The sequence below is a fragment of the Pseudophryne corroboree genome, chromosome 1, assembly GCF_028390025.1.
Source record: "Pseudophryne corroboree isolate aPseCor3 chromosome 1, aPseCor3.hap2, whole genome shotgun sequence".
Lineage (NCBI taxonomy): Eukaryota > Metazoa > Chordata > Amphibia > Anura > Myobatrachidae > Pseudophryne > Pseudophryne corroboree.
This window is the reverse complement of record NC_086444.1, coordinates 709218857-709242814: the sequence shown is the minus strand read 5'-3', so window position 1 is coordinate 709242814 and position 23958 is coordinate 709218857. Positions and strand designations below refer to the sequence as shown.

At 44.9% G+C, this 23958-nt stretch overlaps 2 protein-coding genes across 3 annotated transcripts in view; one reads left to right on the top strand and one right to left on the bottom strand.

Annotated features, from left to right (window-relative positions):
- Positions 1-4825, bottom strand: part of ANGPTL4 (angiopoietin like 4) — a 208101-nt gene extending 203276 nt beyond the window's left edge. The window contains exon 1 of the mRNA XM_063914899.1: positions 3791-4825. Within this exon, the coding sequence (XP_063770969.1) occupies positions 3791-4297 (507 nt within the window). The 5' untranslated portion in view covers positions 4298-4825. The remainder of the gene's footprint in view (positions 1-3790) is intronic.
- A 338-nt stretch (positions 4826-5163) lies between these two features.
- YJU2 (YJU2 splicing factor homolog) overlaps positions 5164-23958 on the top strand; it is a 120298-nt gene continuing 101503 nt past the window's right edge. For both annotated transcript variants that reach the window (XR_010175790.1, XM_063914913.1), the window contains exons 1-2: positions 5164-5271; positions 6798-6898. Coding sequence is in view for 1 of the 2 variants with exons in the window: in XM_063914913.1 (XP_063770983.1) it covers positions 5248-5271; positions 6798-6898 (125 nt within the window). In the remaining variant the exon portion in view is untranslated. The remainder of the gene's footprint in view (positions 5272-6797; positions 6899-23958) is intronic.

The following is a 23958-nucleotide window of genomic DNA, read 5'->3' as shown; positions in this document are numbered from 1 at the left end:
GCTGCCTGGAGATCGTGGCGAGAGTTTCAGGCTACGGTAAGCACCGAGGGGAAAAATGCGCAGCAGCAGCTGCTTGCTTTCTTAGCCAAGCTCAGGCGCGAGCAGGCATCCAAGGCCCGGGCGAGCGCCATGCTGGCAGGTATCGCGTTTTTCGATAAGTTGGCAGGGAAAAATGACGAGACAAAGTCATTTATGGTACGTACAATCATGAGGGGCTGGGCCAGGGCAGAGGTTAGGAGGCCCGCATCCCATCAGTGTGCAGGGATCAGGGCGAAGCGGCGCTGTTTGGGGCCGCATTCGTGATAGCGTTTAGCGGAGCTTTTCAGGATCAGCGAGCTTGTAGCGAAATCTAAGCTCGCAAGCGGCGATGGGCTGCAGTACAAGAACGTCGCCATAACCGAGCAAGCTGTGCTATGCAAAATACAGAGGTCAAAGACGGATCAGGAGGGTAAGGGAAAATGGGTTCAGTTGTGCAGGCATGCAGACGTTGCGCATGTCCGGTGGCGGCGGTCAAGGCTTTCCTAGGCCGTAAGGCGGGAATAATTTCCTCGTCCACCCGGACAGGTCACCACTAACTAAATATCAGTTTACGGCGGTCCTGAGAAAATGCGTAACGGCCAGCAGATGGCCGGTCGAGAGATTTAGCACTCATTCATTCAGAATCGGCGCTGCCACGTCGGCAGCTAGCGAGGGCTGCGCTGGCGATGAGATCAGAGCTCTAGGCCGGAGGAAGTCAGATCGCTATAAAGTTTATGTCAGGCCGGTTATCAGCAATTTAACATCTAATTAAATCTCCCCCCCCCCCCCCGCAGGGAACAAAGAGGCGAAGCGCATTTGGATCGTCACTGGGCGGAAAAGAGGGCCGCCGCCAGGCACTACGGCAGGCAGTTAGGGCTGGCAAAGAGCGCCGGGCGAGTGTTTTGGTTCGGGCGGAGGGGGATGAGGTGGCACGGCCTCAGGGAGGCGTTGCTGGGGGGCAAGAAAACGGCGGGCAGCCCCGACACAATAGTACAATAGTCATTCATTTAGGAGGTAACGATTTGGGGAACACGAAGCCCCTTGACATGGTAAGAAGGATTGGCGCTGACCTGGCATGGGCCAAAGCGCGTTGGCAGGCAGCAAACATTGTGTGGTCAAGCATCATCCCTAGGCTGGCGTGGCACGGGACGCGTAAAGGGGCTTCCATAGAAAGGACCAGGAAAAAGGTGAATGTAGCAGTGCGTAAGGGCGCTGGGAGGAATGGTCATCTGTCTCCCGGACATCAGTCAGAAAGTCAAGGGCATGTACAGGGCAGACGGGGTGCATTTGTCGGACGTCGGAATTGACCTATTCAACAACGCTTTGCAGGAGGCTTTAGAAGTCTAGGTTAGGGAAGAGGGTAGGGTGGGGGGGCTTTCGGTAATCGGGCAGGCCCCGAAACCTCAGTGGCAGGAGGAAGCGGTGCGCAAGGCAGGTGGAGGACGGGAGCCAGCTGAGGTTGCAGATTCACAGACGACGAGGTGCCGCATGCCAGGCTCCAGCTGTCGACGGCGGGCCGTCGGCTGCGCACCAGGCCAGAGGGATCTGCGGGGGCTGGCTCAATAGCGGGGGCGTTGTCGAGGGCCTACGGCGTAGGTATGTGGCACGCCCCGCCGTAAATCAATGATTGGCATTGATGGGGTTTTGTGCCTTGCCCACCGTTTCCCTGCCCCTACCCTGCAAAAATGTAAGTTGTAAATAAGGTAATGGTTAATAAAGAACTGTGGCCAGTGATTCAATCCCAGATCTGGTCTCCGAGTATTATTTCGGTAGGGATGATGTTGGGGTTGGTTTAGCAGGGGCGCAGCGGCCCACCCTCTCTCCCTTAAGGGAGCATAGGCGCCAAAATGGCGCTGCGGCAATATAGGGGGGAGGGGTGGCACACGCGTCTGCGGGCCAACGGCGGGAAAGGGGGGACGGGGGCAGGTATGCCCGTCCTCCCTTTCACACCTGGGGGACAGGGCAGCCAGTAGGGCAACAGGAGGGAAGAGTGGGCTGGAGGGGGTTAAAAGCAGAGGCAGGAGGGGAAGCGCCATTACCGCAGAGGGAGTCGAACATAGATCCCACCCACCCACCCCTCTTTTGGGGACTGTATTGTTTTGGTCTATGCCTGTCAACATTTGGAGTGTCTATGCCTGTCAGCATAGTGTGTCTTATTTAAAAAAAAAAAAAAAAAAGAAACATGGAAAAGAAATGGGATGTCTTTTACGTATACAAAGGTGGTCGATAAATGCTTGATTATGCATGTTGTTTTGTCACAGTTGGTAAAGGGGCAGGAGGAAGCGGTGCGCAAGGCAGGTGGAGGACGGGAGCCAGCTCAGGTTGCAGATTCACCGACGGCGAGGTGCCGCATGCCTGGCTCCAGCTGTCGACGGCGGGCCGTCGGCTGCGCACCAGGCCAGAGGGATCTGCGGGGGCTGGCTCAATAGCGGGGGCGTTGCCGAGGGCCTACGGCGTAGGTATGTGGCACGCCCCGTCGTAAATCAATGATTGGCATTGATGGGGTTTTGTGCCTTGCCCACCGTTTCCCTGCCCCTACCCTGCAAAAATGTAAGTTGTAAATAAGGTAATGGTTAATAAAGAACTGTGGCCAGTGATTCAATCCCAGATCTTGTCTCCGAGTATTATTTCGGTAGGGATGATGTTGGGGTTGGTTTAGCAGGGGCGCAGCGGACCACCCTCTCTCCCTTACATACAGCACAGTACAGGGATGGAGCACACACAAGCAGTGAAACACAGACACAGGGGACCAGCACAGCGGAATCTGTCCCAGTGGCCAATCCGCCCCTGATTACATACATAATCACCACATTATTATATGAATAGCACCACATTACAGGAATAGCACCACACTACATGAATAGTACCGCACTACACATATAGCACCTCATTACATACATAGACACCGCATTACATACATTGCTACCACATTACATAAATACGCCCATCATCGTGGACAGACATTGGGCAGCTATAGGGCTGAAGGACTTTGCATAAGAGATTGTCCCAGGGCTGGCTGTGAGTGCTGCCTAATCAGCTGGCATTCTGAGAACAAGGTACATCCTGCTCCTGTCCAGTCCCCAAACCATACACTGTGACCGGGGACGCCCTAACCCTTACACCATCATGATGATGCAAATAATGTAATTAAAAATAACCTTTCTGCCGGGTCCCCTTCAGTGCTCAGTTGCAGCTCTGGCCAGTTCAGTGAGAGTGCGCGGGAGCTCGGGTGGCTGCGGGTGTAGTGAACCCGGCTACGACCATCACTATGCTACTGCTCCCGGGCTGGGCTCATTGAAGAGATCTTTGGCCAGGGCAAGAGAGAGGATGCTGCTGGTCTGGTTAACTTTCTCCAGGACCCCCATTGGTAGAACAGCTTCACCACTTTTCATGGCCAGAGGCACCTGGAAGTGTCCCCGCTAGCCTAACTTCCGGATTGCGTTCCAATGAACCGCAAGTACTGGAAGCAGTGTGAGCCAGCCCAGCCCGAGTGTGAATCGGCCTGACTGAGGGGGACCGGCCCATCGGAATCTGTCACGGTGTCCTACTGGGCCAATCTGCTCCTGGGTGAGCATGCTATGCTGTGCTGCTACCCCCCCCCCCCCCCCCCCCCTGCAAGTGGCACCCCTAGGCACATACCTTACATGCCTAGTGGGAAATCTGTAGTTTCAAAATAATTTATGTAAACGGTGCTTGATAAGCATGTCCTAAAGTGGGAAAGTTAGTGCAATAAAAGTTATCAATACTTTATAAATCATCTATACGAATTTACCTTAATGCTCCTCATATCTTCCATGCCACTACGGGTCTCTGTTTTACTTGGTTCCAGAAGCTTGAGTTTAGATTCTATGTCCTGTAGCCTGTGATCCAGATGCTCCTGGTCCTTGCTGACCTCTTGCATCTTGTCTCTGAGGAGCTGAGTCAGGTCATGCAATTGCCTATCCCTATCCTTCAAGTCCTGTATCCTGCCCTTCAGCACATGCCCACTATCTCTTACGTCTCTGGCATTACTGAAGAGCTCTACCAATGACAGGTTGTGATGGTTCAGTCGGCCTGTGATCGCTTTCAATTGGATTGTTGTTTTGTCCACATGCTCTTTTAGTCCATGTCCAAGTTGGAGTAATCCATGAGCAATAACATTCATTTCATCCCAAGAAGCGAATGCTACTTTTTTATCTGATGATGGCCCCCAGAACTGGCCGCATGTCCGTGTCCCTAACAACAATAAACTTGCTATAAGTAACTGCATGATTCCACCTGCTGAATTTCCCTGATACATAGAGTGACTGTGTGTCCCTGCTCCCGGCTAGAATCCTATTTATATTATCTGCAGCGTCAGACTCCTCCTCGCAGTCGTCACCAATTACAAGGAGTGAATCAGGGGTACCCTGCTTAAGACTCTCCTGTCGTCTTTTCACTTTCTCTCCTGCTATGATCATGATAACAGCGCTAGCACAATACACACCTAAGGATCTGGGGAGAACGGTCGCACGTCTGAATCTACATACACAGATCCGGACGTTCGACCTGATTGCCAAGCGACTTTATAATTGTACGTAGTCGTACAAAGGGGGTGATGTACTATAACTTGGAGAGAGATTAAGTGGAGAGATAGGTAACAGCCACAGCCAATCAGCTTCCTGCCATGCTAATCGCTATTTGAAAAAATGACAGAAGCTAATTGGTACTTTATCTCTCACCAAGGATTAGTACATCATACCCTTATAAGTGCGTATGGAAAAGTGGATACGTTTTTTACACAGTCTGTCATCCCCGTACCCGGCAGAAGAGCTGGATCTGACTGTATCATAACTGCCTCCTCCCCCTGCAATGCAGGCTGCAGCACGTTTCATAAACATGAGCAGCCATCAGCTCAGCGTCATAGTACACTGCAACCTACCGTCCCACATTAATGCTGCTTAATATTATATCGCCATTCTAGCAACAAGTGTATTACTGTCATGCACACACCACATAACTCAGGGCATAGTTTTTGTTTACAAAAAAATCAATTAAAAAAATGTGACTCTTCTTGTTATATCTGTTATGTCCTGTGACCTATGTATGTACGTATCATACAAGCATGATCTCCGAGAAAATGGCCGCTGCTCTGGAGACTATAGAGACGCATATAAGAGAACTAGCCTACAACACATGTAGGATGACATCAGTAGGTGTCATTGAACGCGACTCATCACCCATCGCTTGCCGTATTTGTGCGGTGGAATCATGTCGGAGCGGAAAGTGCTAAATGTAATATACTCTGTGGGATGAGGGGTTGTATTGGGCTGCTGTCAGATAAGCAGTTTGTGACATGTCACTTTCTCTACATTGTGCCGCTCACACTTACTAGGGGGAATACTTCCTGCATACAAAGTGCATTCATACGTGTTCATTTATCAGTACGTCACCCTCCTTCATTATAATCCCAATTTTGCCAGTTGTTTTATGACGACGTTCTAATGCTCTCCAACATGGCCCTCTCCACCAAGTACTATGTGTTTTGCTACTGGACCGTCTACTTTATCACTGCAATCATCTAGTTAGAAACACCCTCATCAGCTATTAATAAGCTCAACATTACTGAATGATAACTTGGTCATACACCTACAGATTTATTGTCAGATCTGGCTGGTTGGAATGAAAACCTGGTAATGGATGAAAGGAAATGACAATTTACCATTTGCTCCCAAACACTAAAAAACAGACAAAAATATTCAATCCAACAAATTGGTTACATTCACATCCGTTTTTGCCAGTTTTACGGCATTTAGGAGCAAATGGTCAACTGTCACTTCCGCTCATCCATTACCAGGTTTTCATTCCAACCGTCCAGATCTGACAGATAAATCTTTAGGTGTATATGCAGCATTACTGGTACTGGGAAGTCCAATAGCAGAGCATTATGTACTTGATGGAAATTATACGATTATCTTGCATTTCATACATAATAAAAGGCTAACGCCGCTGCTTACCTCTTTGGGCGGAATTCAAGTGTTTTGCGAGCTGGTGGCTACTAGATGGTTGGCCGACTGAGCAATTCAGTTGTTGCTTCGGCCGGGCACAGCCACCGCCGCTGACATTGTTACGTTGTTGCGTAATTTTGTATGGCTGGTTACTAGTAACTTCTATCAATACAAAGCTGCTTAGGTTTTCTTCATGTCTGAGTTTATTTCCCTTTTACTCGTTATCACGAAAAACTTTTAACAGTAGTCATAGGACAAAGGTGTGGTGAGCTTTTTTTTGACTGGAAATGGACACATTTAGCAAAGCTCAAAAGTGTTCTTATATAATTCCATTGCTTACACTTAAAGATGAATTAATAAAACAAATCTGTTAATTCAGCCCTCACTAAAAAGAAATGGAAAATAGTAAACAGAACATTATGTAGTGGGGGAATGTGTCGGATCTTGCCTTTGGCAAAACACAACTATAAATTGTGACAATATTATCATACACTTCATCTTCTCATGCAATGTCACTTTCAGGCTTTGGATAAAAGGAATTTGCTAAAGTCTTTTTGCCTTTAAATAGTTAACTGGAAAGATTTTATGATTTCAAAAACCCATACAACCTATTTCTCAGATACAAATTGTGCTATATTGTGTACAATGCATAGATCACATTATGGTCGCTGTTTAGAATTCCAGCCTGTTTTCTTACAGATGCACACGTCCATTTTTAATTGTTTTACTTTGCACAGCATATTACAAAACTGTATTTTGAGAGAGGTCTTTTACATTGATACTCAAAACAATTCTTTCTTTCTTCGTGTATAGAAATATTATCCACCAGATTTTGATCCATCTAAAATCCCAAAGTTAAAACTTCCTAAAGATCGCCAGTATGTGGTACGCCTCATGGCTCCATTCAATATGAGGTAAGCATATTTAATAAGTCTTTAGTCACTGTTTTCATTGTCTTGTTGTAAGTAAACTTTCTAGATAGAAAAATAGCTTTTTTTTGTGTATGTATATATATATATATATATATATATATATATATATATATATATATAGTCAAATGTAGAAGTGTGCGCTCAGGCCGGCCAATATAATCTGTAGTTGTATCTTTAATAATAAAATATTTTAATAGAAACAAACATTTTCAAATGCATTCCTCACGATCATGAGTGGCTGCTGGTAACTAATTATAACGATTAAAATATATTAAAAATAGAAGTAATCTGCGCCTATTAATGCCCAGAAAATGAAGGTGGGGACATAGGGGTAAATTTACTAAGATGGGAGTTCTATTTAAGATGGGATGTTGCCCATAGCAACCAATCAGATTCTACTTCTCATTTATCTAGCACCTTCTAGAAGATAATACCTGAAATCTGATTGGTTGCTATGGGCAACATCCCATCTTAAATAGAACTCCCAATTTAGTAAATTTACCCCATAGAGTGAGGTTTAATGAGTTAGTGGTGTTTAAAAAATGGAACAAGCACTTATCTTAAGCGAGAATCTTCAGTCCTTAGACCAGTAATAATCACAGTAATATGAAAAAAAGAAGAAACAACAAATAGTGTGTACCGTTTTAACCTATATGTACTTATAGCATTTTACTACTAGGTGGGTGTTAATGGAAATAATCCCAAAATATCACACTCCACAGTATTGTAGTAAAAAGATATTTTCACATTTAATTAGTACATAGATATATCCAGGGTTAAAATGAGCAGGTATCACAAAAAAAACAAATGGTTTTAAAAGCTTATCTGTCCATCAAAAGACGGTCCAGGGTAACTCCCGACGCGTTTCGTCTTTAAGGCAAGACTTCATCATGGGGATAATGTCCCAGAGGCACTAAGGTGTATTTATACCTCTGGCACTTAAGATGGTAAGAGACATGTGGGACAAACATCATGACCTCACTTCCTGTCATTAACTGACAGGAAGTGGTTACAATACATAAAAACTCTTTGTTTATAAAGGTAGAGTAGAAAAAGAGAAGTATAATAACAAAGGATAAATTTTATCCTATTTACAGAACTGGGCCAAATTCACCAATCTATATATTAACAGCAAATATACCCCTTTTGGAACGCATTTGGAATGCATGCTGACGTCACTTCCAGTCCCGGAGGTGACGGAGTAAGCTAAGGTACAAGACAAATATAAATATAGTAATAAGATAGCTTTAGATACATAACTTCAGATAACTTTAGATACATAGGCAGACCTTATCTATAAAGTAACAGCTAAAATTACAATTGTGAGCGCTCCTGTGCGCTGGACAATGCTGACACGCAAGCCGCGCTTCCTGTCAGCGTGCTGGAACTCATTTCCTGTTTAGAAGTCCTAGTGTAGATTGTGGAACGTGGAAGTAAGGCTGTGGAACGCACGGAGACCGGAAGTGATGTCAGCATGCATTCCAAATGCGTTCCAAAAGGGGTATATTTGCTGTTAATATATAGACTGGCGAATTTGGCCCAGTTCTGTAAATAGGATAAAGTTTATCCTTTGTTATTATACTTCTCTTTTTCTACTCTATCTTTATAAACAAAGAGTTTTTATGTATTGTAACCACTTCCTGTCAGTTAATGACAGGAAGTGAGGTCATGATGTTTGTCCCAAAAAAGCAGTGTTATTCCCGGGTTGAATACCGGGTCAGTGGCAGCGTGATCGGGCTCCCGATGGATGTGACCCTGGACCCGTTCACTACAATAGGGAGAGGCGCATGGAGATGAGCTCATCTCTCAGCGCCGGCTCCGCCCCCCACCGCTATGGTTGGGAAGCCGCCTGTTAGGGTCCAGTGCCGAATCCTGCTGCCGGCTCAGTCCCCCGCCTCTGTGGCAACTGTCCTGGCATATTGCCGAGTTGGGAAGTCGCCTTTTAGGGTCCAATGCCGGATCCCACCCAGGAAGGACCCGTTTCCAATTCCCGGGTGGGATCCGGCATTGGCAGTGTGAAAGGGGTATGTTTTGTACTTTTATCTTCAGGAATGATTGCTTTGTGCACTAGCCATGATAAAGTCGTCTTTGCATACAAGACAAGTGTCAATTTTGTATGCTACCCACAAGAAATTCTTTCCTTTTGCATACGGATCAAGGGGTTTTACTGGTCAGACGGGACCTGCATTGTTTACTTAAAAGCATATAGGTCATACATCTGAATATATGTTTTATTTTTGACTATATTTTGGTACCTTGTTGTATTATGTCTCCACATTAACGTCTTTAATATCCATCCGACGTAGGTCTCTGTCCTTTTGTTCTGGCCTAAGAATAGATCTTAGTTTATGTGATCCTAAAACACTATTGCTTTTCTCATCTCTGAGTTGTAAAAAAAAAAAGCAACACCCTTAGGAAGGTGTATAATATGACTCCTCTTGTCCCTGCTGTCTTTTTTTTTTTCTTGTGTCTCAGCTGAGTAAGGTAAAAATATTTATTGTATTTAAGATGGTTTTACCTAAAGTGACTTACCTGTTATCAGCGAGTCCAGCTGGTTCCTGCTATGTATGAGTGCAAATAGTGACATGGGTGACTCCACAGTGGCAAACGCAGGATTTTTAGAGGGGGGTTTCCAAATGCAGTCCACAATCTCCCACTCTGCGGAACATTGGAGTAAGTGCGGGAGTCTGGGGTAGCAGTTGAATAACCTAGTAATGACACTGGGTGGTCTATAGTATAGGCTGTATCAAACATTGAAATTAAATAAATAAGTGGGCAGGAAATGGTTAAACATACCATAATAAAAAAAAATGCACAAACATAATAGAACCAGTAGTGGACATAACTGCACTTTCTGCAGCAGGGTACATTGGTTTCCACAGGAAAGCATCGGGGTGTAGAGTGGATCTTGATCAGGCTAAAGCTTTAGGCTGTCCCAGGATGCATTGGGACCTCCTCTGTAAACCCCGCCTCCAGGCACTGGAGCTCAGTTTTCGAGTTGGTACCTGCAGCAGCAGGTCACCTAACAGGAGGGCTGCAGTGGGCAGCCCTGAAAAAGCTTCTTCTAAGAAGATTTCGTCAACGAAATTTTCCGAGACCTTCTATATCAATCTGTCGTGGTCTATCTGGACGACATCTAAATCTTTTCCCCAAACCTTGGCACACATCAACGACATGTCCTAGAGGTTCTACGGAGACTGCCGGAGAACCATCTGTATTGCAAGCTAGAGAAATGCATCTTCGAGCAGGTTTTAGTTCCCTTTCTAGAGTATATAATTTCAGGCTTGCAGATGGATTCGGAGAAAGTACTAGCCATATTGAATTGGTCAAGACCTTCCTCTCTTAAAGCGGTGCAGCGTTTTCTAGGGTTCTCTAACTACTATCGGAAATTTATTAGAGCATTCTCCGCCTTGGTAGCCCCCATCACCGCTCTTACTCGAAAAGGAGCAGACCCGTCTCATTGGTCCCCAGAAGCAGAGTCCGCTTTCCATCTGCTTAAACAAGCATTCATATCAGCACCAGTATTAAGGCAACCAGATATAAATAAACCCTTTTTCCTTGAAGTGGACGCCTCCTTGGAAGCGGTAGGAGCGGTACTCTCTCAAAGGTACGAAGATCATAAGTTCCATTCTTGTGGTTACTTCTCGAAGAAGTTTCTCCCCGCCGAGAAGAACTACACTATCGGGGAGCAGGAGTTGTTGGCAGTCAAGCTAGCCCTAGAGGAATGGCGATACCTCCTGGAAGGAGCTAACTTCCCTATTACCATTTATACAGATCATCGGAACTTAACCTTCCTGAAAGATCTACAATGTCTGAGTCCGCGTCTTGCTCGTTGGACCATGTTCTTCTCCCGCTTTTCGTTCATCCTGACTTATCGGCCCGGTTCACAGAATCTAAAAGCAGATGCTCTGTCATGGTCCACTACTTCCATTGAATCTGAAGCACCTCCTCAAACACACCCCGTCCTAGATGCAAAAGTTTTTGCCTCCACTCGTCTACAACCTCCTGCAGGGAAAACTTTTGTCCCTCCCCAACTACGGAAGAAACTCATATCTTGGGCTCACACTTCCCGATTTTCAGGTCATCCAGGTGTTCACAAGACAATGGAATTTCTGCAAAGATCCTATTGGTGGCCCACGCTGAAAGCAGATGTGACAGCCTTCATTTCCTCCTGCGTTAAGTGCGCCCAACACAAGGTCTCTCGGCAACCTCCAGCTGGGAAGTTACTGCCTCTTTCTGTACCCTTTCAACCGTGGTCCCATTTGTCAATGGACTTCATAACAGATTTACCATCTTCTAGAGGCTACACTACAATCTGGATGGTGATAGACCGATTCTCCAAAATGGCCCACTTTGTACCATTGAAAAAATTACCAACAGCGTCTGAATTGGCCCATCATTTCATTTCCGAGATTTTCAGGCTTCACGGTCTTCCCACCGAAATAGTGTCTGATCGAGGGGTGCAATTTGTAGCAAAGTTCTGGAAATCCCTTTGCACAGCCTTACAAATCAAATTGCAGTATTCCACAGCCTATCATCCACAGTCCAACGGTTCCACGGAACGAGTTAATCAAGATTTGGAGACCTTTTTACGCATTCACCTTTGCTCTTCTCAGGATGATTGGGTAGAACATTTACCTTGGACTGAGTTCTCCCACAACAATACTTACCATTCTTCTACTGGGCTTACGCCCTTCCTCATTGTTTATGGAGCCCATCCTAAAGTTCCAGCATTTCAAAGTCTACCGGCACTCGACTTACCAGCAGTGGAAACTTCCCTTAAGCGTTTTTTGAACATTTGGAATCGGGTTCATACCAATCTTCAAAAGGCTTCTCTTCGTTACAAGAAATGGGCTGATAGAAAACGAAGAACAATTCCTAGTCTCGAGGTAGGAGACCAAGTTTGGCTTTCTACAAGGAACTTACGCTTACGAGTACCTTCAATTAAGTTCCCCCCCCCCCCCCCCCCCGCTTTATAGGTACTTTTCCAATTGTGGGAATAACTAATCCAGTGGTTTATAAACTCAAACTACCCCTTACCTCAAAATTCCTTCTTCTTTCCATGTTTCCTTGCTAAAACCTTTAGTTTTGAACCGATTTCGGAGACTGTTACCACGACCACCCAAAGTACTCACCCAGAGTGGAATAGCGTTTGAGGTTAAAAAGGTACTTGACTCCCGAATTCGTTATGGTCGGTTACAGTACCTATTGGACTGGAAAGGATATGGTCCGGAGGAACGGTCCTGGGAGTACGCAACAGATGTTCATGCCCCAGCATTAGTTCGCAAATTTAATTCTGAACATCCAGAGAAGCCTAAATTGTGTCCAGGGGCCACTCTAAAGAGGGGGGGTAATGTCACGGTCCGGCAGGAGACTGTGCAGGGGTGCCGGCTCTTACCTGTCCGGTCCCTTTGGAGAGGTCCAGCTGGCGGAGGTGGCAGGGGCACTGGTTGGCAGCTCAGCAGACTGGCAGCATGTTCCTCCGGCAGGGGTTAGCAGTGCTGCTGTGGAGCCAGGGCTTCTGTGAACAGGCTGGGCTGTGTTCCCGGTGGCCATCTTGGATGTGGACAAAAAGCCTGTCTTGCCACACTTCACCAATTTATCACTTTCCTGTGGCCAATTAGCTCTGAGCAGCTGCTATAAGACAGGAAGGCCTGGAGGAGGGAATTTGCCAGTGCAACGTCTTTCACAGTATCTGTGAAGCTAGTTCTCTGTGCTCCCGCAGCGTCTCCAGTGTCAGGTTCTTGTTACAGCAAATTACCCAAGCCTCCTGATAATAGCCTTACGCAGACTGCCGACTCTGTTCCCATGTCCTACCCAGCTACCTGTTCTGGACGCCGCAGTAACCAGCCTTCGGAATTCCTCCTTTAAAGTACTGGGTCACGGTTCCGGTATCCTCAGCCACCCGCTAACCTACAGTAGTATCTATTCAACTGTCTTTGGCAAACTCTGTTAAACTACTCCAAGTAATAAATGCGCAAGACCTTCATCTGTCCCGCTTGTTTGTTATTCAGAGATCCAAGTGCACCAGAATCATCTTCCCCAAATCCGGATCCACAAGAATCCTCAGACGTGACAACAATGTTGTCTTGTTATACATAGGCATTATGTATAAAGTAAAGCACATGGCTGGACGCCATTTTAACACTACTTCGTGGTTCTTCTTGCAGGAAGTTTGGTGCCGGTACTACAACACTCAGCTACTGGAGGATCAGGGGTGTTAGTAGGAATTCAGTACAGCACATATTTAACAGATTTTAGTGTGTCCCACGTGCACTGCACTTCGGGCTTATACTCACTTTAGTTAAATTTTATTAAGTCGTGGGACTTGTCTGTCTGGGTACATAATGAGTAAAGCTAATGCAAAATAAAAAAGCATCTAGCCTGCAAGGTCTGTGAGAGTGTGTTACCTGATGGAACTACCACTTTCACAGTGTGTCTTGCACATACAGGTACAAATGCTAACATTTACCCTGATCTGTCTTGGGCGATGATGGCAGGTGTGATGACTGGCTTACAATAAGAGTTGGCTGCTGCGCATACGGAGCGTGTGATGGCTAGATCTGAGGCTACGTCTGAGCTGCCAGAGTGGGCTCAGGAGATGTCAAGGACTTTGCAGAGTTTACAGCAGTCCAGGTCTACTTCAAATCCGAAAAGTAGTCATAGGTGGTCTCATAACATACCAGTGTCAGCTGTGTTGCATTCTGACGATTCCATGCCAGACCTGTTATCTCAGGAGGAACAAGAAGAAGGTGAAGTGGGCCAGGAGTCAGATAGTGAGGTTACTGATAGCCCGTCCATTGATAATCTCATCAGGGCAGTACGTCAGGTTTTGAATTTTACTGAGACTGAAGAACCTCTTTCAAATGATGAGGTTTTATTTGCAAAAAAACACAGAGCACCTATGTGCTTTCCTTATTCAGACTCTATTAATAAGCAGATAACGGAAGCATGGAAGAATCCGGATAAACGATTTTCTATACCTAGACAGTTTCTGTCTAACTACCCATTCCCAAAGTCTATGACCACGAAATGGGAAACACCACCGGCGGTGAATTCCTCGGTGTCAAAACTTTCCAAGAAGTTAAACATTCCAGTTCCAGTTGCTACCACGCTTAGAGACCCGTCAGAGCGGAAGCTGGAAGCTATGCTAAAATCAATGTATACAGCAGTAGGGGTGTTGCTTCGGCCTCCTTTAGTTGGAGTTTGGGTTAACAAGGCTGTAGTTGCATGGGCAGCACAGCTGAAATTGGGCCTGCAACAGGATCTTCCCTTGGATCATCTTATCCTTCTTGCTCATCACATCGTTGAATCCACTGAGTATTTAGGCACGTCTTCTATGGACGTTGGCCATGTTAGTGCTCGACTTTCAGCTTCACTAGTTGCGGCCCGACGGGCACTTTGGCTGCATTCTTGACAGGCGGAGGCAGAGTGAAAACGTGGACTAGAAGCATTGCCTTGCGCTGGCGAGATTTTGGTTGGTCCTGAATTGGACAAGTGGATTTTTCAGGCTACTGGTGGAAAATCTGTTTTCCTGCCATTGCCTGCACCAGTTCCTAAACGGAAATATGCCGGACCAGCGTTCAAGTCTTTTAGACCTCAGTCCTTTTCGAGATCGTGCTAGAGGAACAACCATACAGACTAGACGTGGTAGAGGACTTGGTTTCCAACAAACCACTAACCGTCGTCAGGACACAAAGTCCGCTGACAAACCAGTGGCATGACAGGCTTCCAGCCCATCTCGGATCTTAAGTTGTGGGAGCACGTCTTCAAACGTTTCACTTGGTGTGGTTTCAAACATCCACAGATGGGTGGATCTGCAATTTAGTGTTAGAAGGTTACAAAATAGAGTTTGATTGTCTACCACCAATGTGGTTTTTCAAGACAGGCTTGACTGTGTCAGAAGACAAAAAGGCGGTTCTGCAGACCGCGATTCAGTCTCTCATAGATTCTGCAGTTTTGATTCCAGTTCACCAACAGGGTCAAGGTTATTATTCCAGTCTTTTTGTGGTACCAAAGCCGAGCGGCTCTGTCAGACCGATATTGAACCTGAAGGGTCTCAATCAGTATGTCACATACTACAGATTCAAGATGGAATCCCTCCATTCAGTGATTGCAAGTTTGGAACCACTGGAATTCATGATTTCGCTGGATCTCAAGGATGCGTACTTACACATTACAATTTGGCCACCGCATCAGGCGTACTTAAGGTTTGCAGTACAACAAAACCATTATCAATTTCAGGCACTACCATTTGGCCTCTCATCAGCGCCTCGGGGATTCACATAGGTGATGTCTGTGATGATAGCTCATCTCAGATCCCTGGGATTGATAATAGTTCCGTACTTAGACGATGTTCTCATCAAGGCTCTGTCTCAACAAATACTCCTTCAACATGCCTTACTAACGTACAATGTACTGGTTCAGCACGGTTGGATTATCAACTTCAAGAAATCAAATCTGGTTCCGTGTCAAAGAATTCAATTCCTAGGAATTATTCTGTATACAGTGGATCAACAAATTTATCTGCCAGAACACAAAGCGCAAAGTATTCGTCATCTGGTACAGTTAGTGCTCAAACCACGGACAGTCTTGGTGCATTTGTGCATTCGACTGTTAGGAAAGATGGTGGCGTCTTTCGAAGCACTCCAGTTCGGAAGATTTCACTCACGTCCCTTTCATCTGGATCTTCTCGCACAGTGGTCAGGCTCTCATCTACAAATTCATCAGATGGAGCGGTTGTCTTCAAGTGCCAGAGTATCACTATTCTGGTGGCTTCACATACACAATCTCACCGCAGGAAAAAGGTGCGGAGTCTGGAATTGGATAATTCTGACGATGGACACAAGTCTCAGAGGTTGGGGAGCAGTGGTCCTACATTGTCAGCTTCAGGATCTAGGGTCACACCGAGAAAGATTGCTGTGAATAAATGTCCTGGAACTCAGGGCAATCTATAACATGCTGCGACAGGCAGCGCACATGCTCCAGTCTCAGACTGTCCAGGTTCAGTCAGACAACGTGACGGCAGTCGCATACATCAACAAACAAGGAGGAAGTCAAAGGCCATGCGAGAAGTTGCTCGAATCCTGAATTGGGCCGAGCATCACCAGGTGATATTGTTGGCAGTATTCATTCCAGGAGTGGACAACTGGGATGCAGATTATCTCAGCCATCAAGATTTTCATCCAGGAGAATGGACGTTAAATCCAGAAGTGTTCCAGATGTTGGTCCAGTGGTGGGGTTACCCACAGGTGGATCTAACAGCATCTCGCCAAAATCATCAAACACCCCAGTATGTGTCCAGAACAAGAGATCCAAAGGCAGTGGCAGTGGAAGCTCTCACAACCGCGTCTGTACAGCCTTGTGTATCTGTCTCCACCATTTCCACTGCTTCCTCGGTTGATAAAGCGGATCAAAAGAGAGTCCACGACATTTCTGCGTTTGATGGGGTGGCGATTTCAACAGTCACTCCATCAAACGCAGCCGCGCTAAATCGAGGTACAGGAACGGACCCTGTAGCAGGTCTGGACGTAGCGGGAGCGGCCATGGATCGTCTGCGAGAAGACCGCGGAGATCCGAGAACCACGCTCTCGGAGGCCAATGAGGCGCCAATCTAAATTCTCTCTGCACATGTTATATCTGTCCCCCCTGCAGTGCACATGGTTTTGACCAACTGCTAACAAATTTGCTGCTGCGATCAACTCAGAATTATTCCCTATATCTTAGAAAAACTGCCTATATCAAAACAGTGGGAGTTAACAGTCTGTTGGTTTCGGTCTCCTATCATTGGTCCAGAGGCCAGACCTCTAAAGAACTCAGCGGCTCATAGGTCTATGTGAGGGCTTTTGTCCTATGTTGCTGGTACATGTGTCTGCCCCCAGGCCCATGCTGTGAAGCTAATTTCAAGTCTTCAGGAAGTATTTTGTTCACTTATAATGTGGATTCATATTCATACATTTAATCATAACTAATCGTTGCAATGTGCTACAATTTACCCATAGTTATCAAATTTATACACACATTCTCCTGATCATTTTTACACTAAGCAGGATATATTTAACTTGTCCGTTCCAATAATACATATATATCTGATGTTACACTCTATTATATAAATACATTATAATGTGTGGTGCTTGTCATGTTTTGTCTATGTGTAATTTATGTGTTGTCTGAAATATGTATTGAATAAATCTTTGTGGCTTGTCTGTGTGGATGCGTATGCTACCGTATATCATGTGCACGCTGCGTGTATGCGCATGAACAGAGACCTCTCTGTTTGGAATTTGTATGTTGTCAGTATGTAATATTTTTGACTTCAACAGTCCACCCTTTGACAGTAAACAATTACTGTCATAACTGTCACACTAAACATAATTACTAGAAAAAAATATTACAAACAATAATCGGCGACCTAGACACACGTATGTATTCATTTCGCAAATCAGACAATGACCATAGTTGGGGAAGACAGGGAGGAGGACAGGACATCCTCTATATGCGCTCGGCGGTCGCAGGACCACTGGTTGGATGTGGGACGGTATTCAACCTATAGAGTATGCTTGGACAGTGCTATGGCCTATGATGTCTGATTAGAACGAACGTTACATACATACATGTACCTACGTCTTTGCACACTGATGTTCTGATTCGATTGAGGTTTTGCTGGGTAGAGGGAGAAAACACAAACAAATCGTGAAAGAGACATAAAATTTTCATGGTATATATTCCTATCACTCCCTGAACATTGTTTCCATTTCTGGATCGTATGATAGGTCTGTTTCATCATTGAACAAGGGTTATTATTTCAGGTAGTGTCCTTCCTAGATAGCATAAATCTTCGGAGTTCGGGGAGAGCCACTCATAAACTTTTCTTCCACATATATTAATGAGCTCTTTATCTGCTATGTGTGAATAAGCCATTGTCTGATTGTTCCTGATTACCTCCCAATTTCCTGATTTCATGAAATTGGTAAGATTTAAACATACCAGGGATTTATCTATGGTACTGGTGGATTTTAAGAATAGAGAATCTAGTTATATTATATTCCTTGTCCACCGGTCCCCCCTCCGTGTAATTCAAGTACCTCAGCTAACTCTAAAGAGCATGGCACTAATCTTGCATTATTTTGTCTTAGAGGTACCTGTGAGCACATCCAACATTCCGTTTGGTTTAAGACCTTACCCACTAGTGAGTGGTAATCACTCATAGGATGTCTGTTAAATTCTGCCTTATTGCTAGACTGACATCTCTGGATGCACTCATCTTCAATTATAGGGTCACAATAACTACAAAATACAGTATTCCTTAGACAATAGCCTATCACGTTACCTCCGAACTCCGTAACTACTAGACCTTTGATTTTCTCTGGCTTTAACAAAGTGATAGGCTGCTTCTGGGATCCTATAAAGACATCACTCCTTTCTCCAGAACCAGTTCCAGTCCCACACTCGACTCCTCATGAAACCTCACAAAAATAGAATGTCCTGAAAAAAATGTTTGTCAATGGGAAAAAGAAAGATAGAACAAAACAAATCTTGCTTATAGCAAATCCATGACCGGTCCCTTTGCAATCCTTTAGTACGCTCAGGTAGTGTTCAACAGTGCCGCCTCTCAGTCTTCACGGAACAGTTTCTCGGTGATATTTCTGCGATTTCACTCCCTTTACGAGTACCCTCCGGACTAATGACTTTCTTGCGATGGGAATCGTGGACCCAAGTCTCTCTCTCGGCTACTTTCACTGGAATCGTGCTGTCAACAAAACTTGGTACATTCCTTTCCACCTGTCTATTAGGCAACCTGAGTATAAGAACAATCACACAGTCTCTTGGTTCACAATCAAGACAGTTAGTAGTTGGCCATATCAGGAATCAACAGTTTCAAGTTCTTTTGTTAAGTTCTCAAATGCTGGCTCATCTCGATAAGGTACTGTACTGTCACCTCATTGGTGTATTTCTGACCATGACATGAGGTTGTCTTCCCCCCAAAAAATTTAAAGAGGGTGATTTGTTAAGTGGGGATCTGGGAGTGGTTCCGATGCTACATAACACTAGTGGCAGTGTCTATGACCACAATAGTCCAGTTTCAGCCATCACTTTGCTCCTACTCCTAAGGATACCATATCTACACACAAATTTCTGCACGTTTTTCTTTGCGGTAAACACAGCAGTATTTTTGGCAGCAGGAAATGCCTCTACCCAGTTTGAGAAAACATCAGTGCACACCAATACATATTTCAAATTCCTACCGGGTGTTAACTGTACGAAGTCGATTTGTATTACCTGAAAAGGTCCGTCTGCAGGAGGAGTATGGGATGGCTCTGTCAGTGCTACCTTACCAAATGTTCTACCTCATGCAAGTAAGACAGGTCATTGCATTCCTGCTTGCCTGAGAAGAGAATCCTGGTGCATGCCAGTAAGCTCAATTTGCACATACCTTCCTTGCACTAGGTGAGTCAGACCATGTGCCACCTCAGCTAGGCTTGGGAAAAACGTCCTGGGGGCCACTGGCTTACCTAGTTCATCTCTCTAGAGTCCTGAGGACTCCTGACCATACCCCTTCACCTTCCAGACCTCCTTTTCCTGTAGGGAACACACATTTTCATCTTAATTTAATTATTTTTGTGTGTTTGCACTGTAGAGTAAAAACATCTCTAGGGGAGAAAAAAAAAATCAGGTCTGCGTTCACCAACGGGCTGTCACTTATGTCTGGTCTCGTAGTAAAGGTCTGATTCAGACATTCCACACCATCATGCATTTCAGTGTCTATACAAAATGTCCCTTCACCAGTATTCTCATCCTCTACCCTTTGTGCATTACAAGGCATATATAAGTGCCATCGTGCTGATGAGACATACCGGGTTCGGGCAGAACTTTGAAGGACCAATACGGCATGTGGTGTATGAACGGTCAAATCATGTACCAGTACCACATCCTAGGTATTTGACCCTTGTCCTTCACAATTGCAGTTTATCACTTGAGACCTTGTGTCCTTTCTGGAAGAGATGAAACAGAAACTGCTTCGTATCTGCCAGGGATGACTCAAATGAATCAGCGCACAACAACAAGTCATTAACATATTGTATCAGCACCGACCCATTCTCAGGCTGAAAGGACTGTAAACAGTCATGTAGGGCTTGGGTGAAAATACTCAGGCTATCACTTGAAACCTTGGGAGAATCGAGTCCATATATTGTACCCCCTTTGTGAACGCAAAGATGAAGAGGAAACTGTGAAGAAAACAGAATAGAGGTTGGTGACAGTAAAGTTAGTAGAGGTGGAGAGGATTTTATTAAAATGACAACTAGATTGGACACTACAGGGAATTGATTCTTAAATACTTGGTCTACCCCCCTTAAATCTTGTGCTTGCTGTGTCACTACTGGGACTACCTCAGCCATCAATCCAGTGTCCGGTCCATCCTAAATTCATAGGGATCCCGGTATCTGTGAGATAATTTCCTCTACCTGTGATGGACATGAATCTAGAACAGTGGAATGCAACATTAATCTTTGAGGAGTATCTAACATACCTTGTACTTCCTGAGCGGGAGTACAATATATGTATTTCACATTTAAATTGACACAACAAAATCTCTGTCGATTAAGTTAGTCAGGGGCCACTGCTGCTAGGAGTAAAGAAAAGGGTTTAGCATCATAGAGGCCCAATCGTAACTTCTGCAGGTTTTGTCAAAGGGTAATGTTGCACTTCTCTCATTACTCCCGTTTGCCGAATTAGTGTTTACCAGTGATCTTATTCTGACAGAGAATTTTCTAGTACTACAAAAAAAAAACAAGCTTCTAGGTCATGTGAAGTATTCATTTAATCTTTCTCATCCCGTATTAAGGGTCTGTACATGGTCCAACAAACATTTCCGAGCTTATCTAGACAAGGGCATTCCTAGAAATAAATACTTCTTATGTGGTAGTTAAAAAGAAGTCCGCTTTCCTACTGGGAAATACTAATGTGTGGACAGGATATTCTCCATGTATGACATTACTTTCCTGTTCCACTGGTCTCAACCACTTACCCTGCAGGCTACAGCTCCTCTTTTACCGGTTGGATATTACTCCTCTGAGTGCAAGAGAAATGTTTGAAACCAGATTTGAGTCACCATCTCCTCCTAAATAAAACTTTGACATTCATTAGTACATATATAGGTTACATTCATATTTTTCATATTTTTATTATTTTCTATAGTTTGTATACTGGCTGTAACTGCTTCCACATCCACATATGGCGGTGGTGATGTGCTTGCTTTCTCTGTTTACTTACTCATTGTTGCTACAAGTTCAAACAGTTATTATGTTTTCGTTCTTGTCTTATATGACTTTGGTTAAACATATTACCTAAAAAGGGGGACACAGGGTCCAAAAGACATTGCACAGGTAATCAGTGAGTAGAAAAGTATCTATAGAAACCAACCATTTACAAAAAGAATTAGAGTAAGGGCCACTGAGATGTCCTTGTAATAATCAATGTAGGTTGGAGGTGCGCCACTAAGCTAAGTTATAGTATTGTTTAGGAGAGATTGTTAGTGTAAGTCACTAGTGGACTTACCACTAAAAGAGGCTTAGAGTGCGCCACACACTAAGCCTCTTTTAGTGGTAAGTCCACTAGTGACTTACACTAACAATCTCTCCTAAACATATTACCTGCAATACCTCAGGATCAGAACCACCAATCACTGGAAATTATATTTCACCATTCATACGTACTCAATCATTCCAAAACGCCTCTGCGTGTAAGGACCATACTTCTTACACCTTATATACAAAGCGGACTCTTTCGGCCTCTGCTCCTCAGCCTGAACCCTGGCTCCTGAACGCCTCTCGCATGCCCACTTGTCTCTCATTGTGGACTTTTTAAACACAAACACCAAATGGCCCACGCGAGACGACGGTGAAAAGTTCCTCCAAGCGCTTTTCACCCGCTCCTGCTCCTCTGGACAGTACCACGGCCCACTCCTATAGTGACTTCCTGCGTACCAAGGTTAGAACCCTACCAGACCCCTCAGTACTGGAAGTATGAAGTATTAACAGCAATAAATCAATACCCCACCTTTTTCAGGGGAGTTTGAAAGCCTGATCTTTTTGGTTTATATCCACTGGAATTTTTCTTGGGTGAGAAACACCTTATCGATCACCCTTTTCAATTAATGTCCACGTAGATTATTTCCTGAGAGAGAGTCAGCGACAAATTCCTTTACTTTACACAAATTACAGCGCATATGATGACGCAATTGTGCGAAATTACGCAAATGGTATCATGTTGCGCCGCGTATCACATACATACATGTGCGGTCCAATTGCACGGCTTATAGATACTTGTTATCTATACGCCCTACGGTCACGGTAGTCAAATTCACAAGCTGCGCTCCACAGCCGGAGTGTAACACCAAAATCACGCTCCTCCGCACGTTTTACCTTTAAAAAACACACACTACGTGCCTCAATACCAATAAATATGTGAGGCCGCTAGCCTCCACGCCACTAAGCCTCTGCTTACTCAGTGTCTCACCGACGAGATCCCGCTTTGTCCTGGGGTTCAATGAACTCACACTTACTTTCAACAACCTACACTTTTAGATTTTCTGTACAGAAAAAAAAAATCACTCCCTTTGATTTATAGCTTTCCCCTAGAGGTATTACACTTCAATTCATTATGGCTATTGACTATTATTTAAATGCTATGATTCAGATTGGATAGCTATCTTGCAGAACATACACCAATATAAATATACATATTTTATATAATAATATATAATATATAAACATATTAATTTATCACACTTTTATGAAAACCCTTGCACAGCATATATTTTTATACACATATACTGGTTGTGGCTTCCACAGCAACATTAATTTGCATGTCAACAGATGTTCACATGCTTGCTGTACTCTGGTTCTAGAGTGGTTGAACAAGTTCGTTAACATTTCAATTGTTTATCTCTTGTAACAAGCAGAGGGTTCATCTTAAGGCCAGTACTCACGGCCCGATGCTGGAGAGATGTGTGCTGAGTGAACCGCTCAGCACGCATCTCTCCCTGCGCTCAGCACAGCGCGATCTGTGCTGAGCGTGCGGGGGGAGACGGGGGGGCCGCTCACTTCACCCAGCGGGTTAAGTGAGCGACCCGCTAGATTGGCCTGCATGCAGGGCAATCTAGCAGCAGCGATAGCGATGCGCGGGGCTGCGCATCGCTATCGCTGTTAGGGCTACACACGGAGCGATCTTGCTGAAAATCTAAGCAATCTAGTCAGATTGCTTAGATTATCGCTCTGTGTGTACCCCCCTTTACACTCAGTACCTTCCTCGTCTAAAACAAATCCTGGAGAGAAAAAAAAAAAAAAAAAACTCATCTGTGTGTAATTTTTACATCAAGCTAAGTATTTATCTCACTATTACTCTCTATAGGCCCAATTGAGTGCTTCTACATTATATACTGTAGGCACACTACATATACACCAGACAGAGCCCTTTTCTATGTTTTTTTAAGGGACTATTCTACCAAGCTCTGCTTTGGATGTTGCAAACAGGATAACCACTTCCCCACTTACACATACTTTACTCACCTTTGAGTACACTGGCCCTCATTCGGAGTTGTTCGCTCGCAAGCTGCTCTTAGCAGCATTGCACACGCTAAGCCGCCGCCTACTGGGAGTGAATCTTAGCTTAGCAAAATTGCGAACGAAAGATTTGCAATATTGCAAAAAGATTTATCTGTGTAGTTTCTAAGTAGCTCGAGACTTACTCTTCCAGTGCGATCAGTTCAGTGCTTGTCGTTCCTGGTTTGATGTCACAAACACACCCAGCGTTCGCCCAGACACTCCTCCGTTTCTCCAGCCACTCCCGCGTTTTTCCCAGAAACGGTAGCGTTTTTTCACACACACCCATAAAACGGACAGTTTCCGCCCAGAAACACCCACTTCCTGTCAATCACACTCCGATCACCAGAACGATGAAAAAACCTCGTAATGCCGTGAGTAAAATTCCTAACTGCATAGCAAATTTACTTGGCGCAGTCGCAGTGCGAACATTGCGCATGC